Here is a 9,789-nt window from a genome sequence, read left to right on the forward strand (position 1 = left end):
AGGAAAATATTCTAGAAAAATAAGAAATATTTTGGAAACAAAATCAATAAAAACATGGTTGTTAGAAAGTGAGAGAAATACAATATTTTTTCACAATAGTGTTATTAATAGAATAATAAAAATCAAGGATAATACAGGAAGGATAATTCAAAACCCAAATCAGACAGTGGAAATTTTTGTGAATTATTACATATATATTTGTAGTAATCGCAGGGTGGTAAACTTGCAAGAGCTTGTTAGAAATATGATCTTTGGTATGGTGTCGCTCTAATAGGAGGTTTATTTCAACATCATGCTCTTCATAACAATCATGGTGTTCATATGGTTTTCGAGAGCTTTAAAAAGGGTCTCGAGAAGCAGTCTTTTTGGTCGGTTAAGGCTGCATTGCAGCAATATGGTGCTCATTTGTCAAGAGAATGTGTGAATAGTGTGCATCAGGTGGTGTTTTCCATTTTGGATCTTTTGGAACATGACATTTCTCAAGGACCCATAGTCTCGCAGGCTTTGGCTCCTCTCTTCCCCATCCGTGATCTCTCTCAAGCTTGGATATTCTGATCGTACAAGTCTTATGGAGGAATAAAACAATTTATTATGTGGAAAATTTTTCCTTTGTGTTTTTTTGTCTTGTGTGACTTGCCCAAGTTTCGAGTGTTTCTACCAACTTTTGGGCTTGGTTACTGACAAAGGATAAGTGTATCTCCTACTGTGGTCTTCTTTGCGTATTCAAATTTTTGATATCACATCTGGTTGTATTATGTCATGTAAGGAAAATTATGGGGCAAGGTGGTTTTGGGTTTTTAGTAGATAGGTTTCTGGTGGTAGTTGTAGCCTTCTTCCTCTATATCTTCTATTAATTGTAAATTGGAGGTTCTTATTTTTGGATTCTATTATCCGGATTAGCAAGCTTGCATTTCTTGGATTTTTTTTCTTGATGGGGTTATGAATGGAGTTTTTCTTCCTGGTTCTTTTCTTTGGGAGCTCCTTATGTTGGAATCAGTTAATGGTTGTGGATATTCAAAGTATGGTTATTCACCAAAGAAATTTAATTATTCCATGTTGAATGTTCATTGTGCCTATGCTTTGCTTACGAATGTTGATGAGCCTAGGACTGTCAAAGAAGCAATTAATATGCCAGATTCAGATTTGTGGTTGTCAGCGATGAATGATGCTTTTAAAGTTGAATTGCAAGCAAATCATAAAGATAGGAAAGATAAATTAATTTGGGGAGCCTCAAAAGATGACAATTATAAAGTCAAATTAGGGTATGAAAAGATAAGAAATTCTCAACAATGAAATAAGATTGGCATCCCTCTAAATCTTTGTTGGGATCTGACATGTCTTCCAAAAGAAGGTATCTTCCTTTGGGTTGCTCTTCAAAAGAGAATTCTACCAATAGATAGGTTCACCGAGATATGTTGAGGGACCATTTAGATGCCCACTTTGCAAAAAAGACTTTGAAACATTTCAACACTTGCTTTATGATTGTCCCTTTGCTAAGAATTGTCAGTATTGGTTATGTAAGAAATTAAATTGGGGAACCCCATTCCCTAATAACCTATTAGACTTTTTAAAAGTTTGTCAAAACATGGGTTTTCTAAGGCTTATAGTAATTTATGAATATCCCCTCCCATAGTCCTATGGAAATTATGGAAAGAAAGGAATAGGAAAAAACTCTATAATAAAAAGATGGATCTAACATTTTTTTTCTTTTTTTTTGACGAATAGACATTTCCTATTAATTAAATATTAACGATATACAACAAAAAAAGGGGCCAAGTGATACAAGATCACCCCACAAGTTCACTTAGCATGAAGATGGATAAGACAACTATTCAAAAAAAAATATTAATAGAATAAATAAATCCCTTAGGCTACAGGAGCAATGTCAGCCGAGGGATGATCTTTATCATCAGACCCCCAGAAGTCCTTGGGGTTGGCAGTTGGCTCAAGGGGAGCCCAACCATTAGCAGGGGCAACAACAACATCATCAGGTTCTTTTTTTAATAAATTAGAATCTTGTATTATTGAGGTAGCTAACAATAATCTTAGAAAGTCATATTTAGACCAGGATGAAAATCTACGTAAAAAATTGTTTAAACTAATTAACCCACCAGTGATGTACATAAAATCCAACAAGATCACTAGGAAAGAATGTAAATGGGAAGCTCCTCCTACATGATGGTCAATTTAAATTTTGATAGGGGCATCTAGAGGTAATCCAGTTCTAGTAGGCTTAGGATGTATTATTTGTTCAAATAACAGATCATGCCTAACTAAACACACCAACCTTTAGGAGTAATGTCTAATAACTTAGCCAAATTAGAGGCCTTGATAGAAGGCTAAACTCTAAGTAGAGAAATAGATATTAACAAATTAATTATTGAATGAGACTTGCAAATTATCCTAAATGTGTTAACAAAAAGAAAGACCCCAAAGTGGATCCTTAATTCTAAACTTGAATATACCTTAGCCATCGTTGCTCAATTCAAAGCAACAACCGTAAAACATATTTATAGAGAAGGTAATAGATAAACATATAATCTCACTAACAAAAGAGCGAATAGAGGAGATTCTAATGAGACGAGCTAATATGATAAGTTAGACACTGTTCTTGAAGCAAAATTGGTTTAGAACTTTTATTGTCAAAATAATCATGTTAAATTTAGTTGATATCATGGAAGTTTAATGTTAATAAGCGACATTTTTTTGTTATTCAAAACTTTTCCTTATATACCATCTGATTTTATATTAAAAGTTAATAGGAGATCGGGTTCATTTTTATTATGAAGCATATTTATTTTGGTTCTAACAACTTGATCGTAGCGACATTTAATTTTTAGGTTATATTCACAAGGAAGTATTAAGAGCAAAGTTATAAATTCATAAACAAAAAACATCACAAGGAAGTATTAAGAGCAAAGTTATAAATTCAGAAACAAAAAACATGCACTAAAATTGGATAAATCACGCTCAAATATTTATGTTGAGATGGTTTTTTAAAACCTAAACAAATTATTGGGCCTCATGGCCTTTTTACCTATAAAAATATTAAAATAAATAAATAAAAAATATAATCAACACTTAAAATTGTCATTAAGTGATCAATATGTACATACATATTTAATCTAGTAGAAATATAAAGGTTATAAGCACTTATACATTTCAATCATTTGAAATCATCTTTTCAATGTCATGACTTATTGTTTTAATTCAAAGAGTATTTTGAGAGCACGCATCTAATAACCAATAACCAGTAATTGCTTTTATGAACTCTTCATTGTAATTAAATTTGAATTGCCGTCAATGTGCCCTTAGTCTACTAGTGAAATTCTTGCAAGGCTCAATCATTGATTTTGACAGTGTGTATTTGAGTGGTGTGTATTTGAGTCCCACAAACAACAATTGTTTAGCTCCAAGATAATTTGGAACCTTTTCTTTACAAAAATAGGAACTCCTACTTTTTAACAAATGAAAAAAGATATAAAAATTGCCCCACCAACTTAAAACTATCAAATATTTAATTTCAAAATTTTCCACAAAATAATTTTGATGAAAAATGTTTTTACTTTTTTTTTTAATGCACAACCGACCAACTCTTAAATGTTGAATATAATTTTTACCTTTAACTAAACTATGAAATTCATAGGACCACCTCTATAAATTACTCCTAAAATAACAAATAGCTCCAACTCTATTTTTTTGAAACCACCCCCCCTAACCCCAGCCTTACAAAGATTATCCATATTTATAACTATCAACATTCGACAGACACTTTTATTAACATCAACATTTGACAAACACTTTTAAAATTGTTACTAATTATAAGACCGTATTGTACGATGACAAAGAAATCTCTCTCTATATACCCAGCTGCTCTCTTTGAACAATTGTCCTTAGCTTCCAGCGACCCTGAATTACTTTAATTATTCTTTTTTGCTATGACTGTGTAATCTCTTGACTTCGGTTTTCTAAGATTCATTTGAGTTGAATCATTAAAACTATGCTATCCGAAACATTAAATCAAAAAAATCCCAATAAAAACAATAAACTAAAATTCCCCAAAAAAACAATGTTCAAACACGGTCAGTCATCGGAACTTTCACGTAATGTACCTAAAATGTATTTGGTCAAAATTTCACAGAAATCCACCACGCTTTAAAATCAGTTATCAGAGAACTTTCACGTAACGTACCTAAAATGTATTAGGTCAAAATTTTACAGAAATCCACCACGCTTTAAAATCAGTAATCAGAACTTTCGTGCAATATACCTAAAATGCATTAGGTAAATTATTTGCGGAAATCCACCACAAATTAGAATTTCTAGACCCAAAATAATTCTTGAAGACTGCATCCAATGCAACAAAAATATATATGCTTCAGTTATTGCAGAGATTCAGCAGATCTGAGTAATGAAAGTTCAATGCAGTTGGATAAAGGACACGTTGATGAAGAAAGAACAAAGGACATGGTGATCAACATCAACAAGTCCCCTGAAAACTTACATCAGAATTTCTTGCAGCGTTCAGACCAATTGCGTCTGTCTAACCACTGCAACATCCGGCTTTATACATTGCATTCAAACATTTTTTGGCCAAGATGTCCCCTACAGTTGTCAGTTAGTCTAACACAATGTCCAGCTGTCCAACCTTGACTGTTTACCATGTCTACATCACCAACTCAGACACCCTATCTAAACTAAAACATACAATAGCATTCTACAAATGGAAGGGCCGACAGACAACCAAATATGGGAAAGGCCAAGCAGTCCAGTGCTGAAGAAGAGAACATCTCACTAATTCCTATACCACTGATCACCGTGATTTCTAGCATGTTGAATCTTAAGAAATCTAAATATGAATCTGGTTTTTGATTTGTATATATCAAAGGGCTCATAAATGGAGGCAGCAGGCCATATATGAAGCAACAAGAAGTTCTGTCCCATAGGCTATTTTTAGCCTCGTTAAAATTTTATCTATCTATCTATCCCTTGGCTCCTCCCCACCCCTTTTGTCAACACCACAAACAAACAATCATGGGGAGCAACTAAATGCCAGCCAATTGCCCCCACAACTGGACATTAGTCATGAGAAGACGGACATTATAACCATCTCACCCATACAAATTAATTGGATCCTTTACTAAAAGGAGCTATCTTTTGCATTCAACTGTCGTCAATGGATCATATGCACAAACACACAAGTGAATTCCAATAGTAGCATCCAATGGTTGTTCCTTTAATTCTATACAAATGATTGTTCAGCTTCCGAAGGTTCTAAATGCAATACAATAATTTTGGGAAAATGAACTTGACTACAATCTGACACTTGCCTCAACCAGGAATTTTAAAGCAATCTCTTTACCAAGAAGCATAACAATTATAGGTTGTAGCAAATGCTTGAACACAATGCTCAAAGATCTGAAAATTTTAGATGTACAAGTCAATAGCATAGAAGAAGGTTGGGTGATGAAAATTTCCAGTGCTGAGAATTCCACACAATCTTAGTTTGATGTTGCAGTTACAATCTATCAGAGAACCTATTACTTACCAAAAATAGTTTACAAATCCACACAGAGCAATCACTATTCGATAATTCCAATGACAGTTGCTTTTAACAAGTTCATAATCTCAATAAAGTATTTCGCAAATATACAAAATATATGGCTACTTCTTATATAACATGAAATGTATTTCAAAAGCTTCACGATTATACAGGGCTTTCATTTGGTATAACATATGTGACAACATAAACATGTAGTCCTGGAGACTACTTCAAGTTCAGATGAACGATGTCTCCTATAAATGGTTAAAACAAAAGTTGCACAGATCTTAAGAAATCAAGGTGTGCCAACAAATGAATGAAAAAAATTGGCTATGCTGCAATCTAATAACTTCTGAGTGCAGAACGTACTGTTATGGCATTTCAAACAGTGATCCAATGAACTTGACTCTTTAAACATTTACAGGTTAGGTCAAATTTCCTGAACTTCTAATTAGCTGCTGCACAGTAATTTGGATAAGCTGTCTTACGATCTGCTAAATATCGATCCATTATCTCAGACACTTCCTCAAGAAATGTTCCCTCACTATAAGGTGAAAGTATTGCCTCCTGAGCCTCCTCCATGATATTCTCAATGTCAGACGGCTTGTTGAGAGATTCTCTACACATGGTGAGGGCAATTTCATAGGGGGTCAAACCTGCTGCTGCACCCTTCTTCAGTAACATGGTAGAAACACGAAGCACACGGGAGCATTCAAGAGATAAATTCCAGCCATGACACCTTAGCAGTTCAATATCTCTGTCTGCATCCAAGGACTCTATGTATTTCAGAGTCTCAGGTTTATAAGGTTGTCGAGCCTGAGGCCAGTACAACCATTCAAAAGTGCAATCTTCGAACTGCAATTGAACCAATTGAAAAATGTTGACATCAGAATATTAATCAAATATACAACAAGCCTTTATGTGAATCATAAAACAGCAAAAAAAGAAATTCATGAAGCTAGGCTTTCAAATAAAGTCTAAAGACAGGCTTCCAATTAGAGAAGTCTTACTTATCAGAGGTTCGTGCTCTAGATAATTGATAAGAAGGGTGGATAGAAAGAAAACACACAGAAAATTCATAAAATGGGTTTAAATAATTTTCAAAAGGATTCATGAGAAGGGTGGATAGAAGGGGTTTAAACAATTTTGGGAAAAGAAGCAGCATTGCAATGAATTTGCTCAGCCAAGCTTCCAAACAATAAGTTTTACTTATACAGATTACACGCTGTTTAGGAAAAGATTGAAAAAAGACAGGATCTAAGTCTGCATCAATGTAATGAAAACCCAACAAGTAGACTCTCAACGGACTGCCCATGAGTGTTCCAAATCCTTGTAGTCAAGCAATTAAATTTAATAATGATTTTCTTCAAAGCACACATAATGGAATAAACTGCACTGGTGGGGATATGGCTCAAAGTTAAACAGTATGTTGTTTTATTGCACAAATAGAATAAGCTACAAGTTCAAAAATGCATACCTTATCTGGAAGACAATAACCATGATCAATAGGAACAAGCCGGACTGATGATTGCTCTCCTTTGCAAACTAAGATGTTCCCACCATGCCTATCTGTGTTTGCCAAACGCATGTCCAACACAGTAATCTTGTGCACCTCATCTACAGGAAATGCAGCTGGACCCATATCTTCACAGTTACTGTAGCTATCCACAAATTTTTGTAAAGAACCCATCTTTGATTCTTGACGCGACCTATCAAAACCTGCAGCCAGATGAAACGCACTATGAGAGCACCGGATCATCATTGTGGGGGGAACTCCCGCAAAGCCTGTTTCATCACTACCCATTGATCGAGGACCACTGGCAGGATGGTCAAGTATATAGGCAGCAATCTCCCTGTAAGCACCCTCGCTTACTCTAGTACCTTTCTTCAAACCCTCTCCATTCAAGGATATTGGTAAACCTCTGGGGTTATTTACAGCCATGGGTTCCTCGTCCATGGGCTTAAATACACCAATGAATTTAGTTCCTGTTGGATCTTGCATAAAGTATGCACCACCAGACCCCTCTTTGGACATAATAGGCCCGTGTCCACGCTCCAAGCCTTCTCTCATGACTTTGACCATATCTTGGAGAGCACGAGACAGTTTATGCCTGGAGCTGGCTGTTACAGGCTCCAAGAGATATTGACATCTTGGAAGCCCTCTCACAAGAGTCTGATATTCTATTAGCTTATCATGATAATTACTTCGTTTCTCTGGCAACAGCTTCTGAGGAACCGGCCGTCGTGCTAGCTGCATTGAGGCCATCTTCTCTGTTACCTGATCAAATTGAATGTCATCGTACTGTTGTAGATCTGATTCAGGTACAGAGACATCTAATGACAACTCAAAAAAAGTCCCATTTGACTTCGTCCTGACCTTGGCATCCTTCCTCGCAAACAAATGAACAACAACATTGTTTTTCTCCTCCACGGGCAATTCATCTACCAACTTCTGATCCTCAAGCTGCTTCCCTTCGAAAACCAGTTCCTCTTCATCCCAACTGATGCTTCTTCCTTCTTTCTGTACAATCCTCTTCTTCAGATCCTTAATGCTAGAGCTTCTCTCAAGCCGAAATGCATACTCCTTCCCCTCCAAAGTTTTCACGGTTACAGCCTGAAGCTCAGAACGTCTAATGACCAGATGCAGAACTTTCCCATTGGTGACCCCATAATCCTTGATCAGGCAATCGTTCCTGGCTAACTCTCTCCCCTCATACACAAGTCTCTGGCGTTTGCTATACAAACCATTTAGGGTCTGTATTCTCATTTTCAATGAAGCTATAGTTTCCGTGGGGAAAACTCTGAAGGGTAGTCCAGAATCATCAACTGACAAGTAAATAACTATTGCGTCAGACAGAAACCCGTGTCTGCATCGAGGACTTCTCGGAGAATTAAGAAACTCCTCCTTCACAGGGCTCAGGACAACACCAGAGGTCGCCATTCTTATAAGAAAAACACGAAGCCAAGGAGTTTATTTTTATGAACCCCCTAACCCTGAATCAAGCAGGGGCAACGATCCTTCGAGCTGAAGGACCCAACAGCTCCAAATCCTACAGGTCCATTAACCTCAGGAAACCAAATGGGTCTTGGCGAAAGGGCATACAATCAATATGCTGATCATACCCAACCAATATTTCCTTGGAAACTGAAAATCCAAGATAATATATCACAAACTAGGGCTCCCTAATGACCACTCCAACCCAAATGAACCCTATCAGCACGACAGGTCCATTAATCCCAGAAAACAAACCCAAAACGTAATTGTTGTAGCCCACAGGTCATCCAATCAACAATTTGATAGCTACCAAGCAACAATTCCGTTGAAAATAGATAAACCCAGAAAAAATGTTTTAAGTTTAGGTCCTCTGCCTTCTGGTAAAACCCAACAGAAAACCTCCAATTTTTTATCAACGGGACTTAGCATACAACACAATGTACACTATGTACACAAATTCACAGAAGCCTCTTGTGCAAACCCCTCAAATTTTCATGGTATGGAAATCGAAAAAACATCAAATCTTATGACTGCAAGAACATACCGCTAGATTCGTCAGAACAAAAGGAATGCAATGGAGACCACACGCAGCGCGTCTCACTTCTGCAAGTAAATGTAACTCCGACGCAATAATGCCAGCTCTAAATTCTTCGAAGGACGGTGGAGACTAAATGAACATCTTATAGCTCTTCCCTCTTGACAGCGTTAAGATTAATTCTATATTGCGTCAACAACAAACGGAGCTCCGTCAATAATTATCGTATACGATGATTTATTTAATTAACAAACCAAGGCGGTTTTCCCTACCGGTTCCATCTAATGTGGGTTTGGTCAATCTGAAAAATTGGAATAGCATCCCGGCCAGAAGAGATAAACCAAGATTTTCTTTGCTTATCTCGGAAACTTCCTTCGTTAACCGTGCTGTTCGTTAATTTGACCGAATTAATGAAGGAAATTTCTATTTCCCATCATCCGCTAATTAAGCCGTCCTGTGTGGAACAATTCTTCCTCTCTTCTAGAAAGGTTATTAGTAACTAATAATAATATGTTTTGTAGTTTTTTCTTTGGGGTTGGGGGGGTTAAAAAGATTTTATGTGGAGTTTCTAAGATTTGTTTTACATTATAAGATTTGTTTCTAAGATTTGTTTTACATTATAAGAAGATTTTAAATATAGTATTTTAATATTTTTTATTGTTAAATCTTATAAAATGTATATAATAGATTATAAATTTTATTTATAAGAAATAAATT

General features: G+C 35.9%; 1 protein-coding gene across 1 annotated transcript; it reads right to left on the reverse strand.

Moving 5' to 3' along the window:
• Positions 1–5,650: 5,650 nt before the first annotated feature.
• On the reverse strand, positions 5,651–9,189 carry LOC149568426 (phosphatidylinositol 4-kinase gamma 4-like). Its single transcript, XM_089821344.1, has 2 exons — positions 7,020–9,189; positions 5,651–6,397 (listed from the first exon to the last, which is right to left on the reverse strand). The coding sequence occupies exons 1-2, from the start codon at positions 8,481–8,483 to the stop codon at positions 5,990–5,992; spliced, it is 1,872 nt and encodes a 623-aa protein (XP_089677470.1). The 5' UTR covers positions 8,484–9,189; the 3' UTR covers positions 5,651–5,989.
• Positions 9,190–9,789: the final 600 nt, after the last annotated feature.

Source organism: Cupressus sempervirens, chromosome 3 (genome assembly GCF_028749045.1).
Source record: "Cupressus sempervirens isolate cs-2001-9-10 chromosome 3, ASM2874904v1, whole genome shotgun sequence".
NCBI lineage: Eukaryota > Viridiplantae > Streptophyta > Pinopsida > Cupressales > Cupressaceae > Cupressus > Cupressus sempervirens.

Coding starts and splice junctions, on each gene's coding strand:
- LOC149568426 (XM_089821344.1), bottom strand. CDS start 8,483: ATGGCGACCTCTGGTGTTGTCCTGAGCCCTGTGAAGGAGGAGTTTCTT. Junction 6,398..7,019: donor GTTATTGTCTTCCAGATAAG/GTATGCATTTTT, acceptor GTTCAATTGCAG/TTCGAAGATTGCACTTTTGA.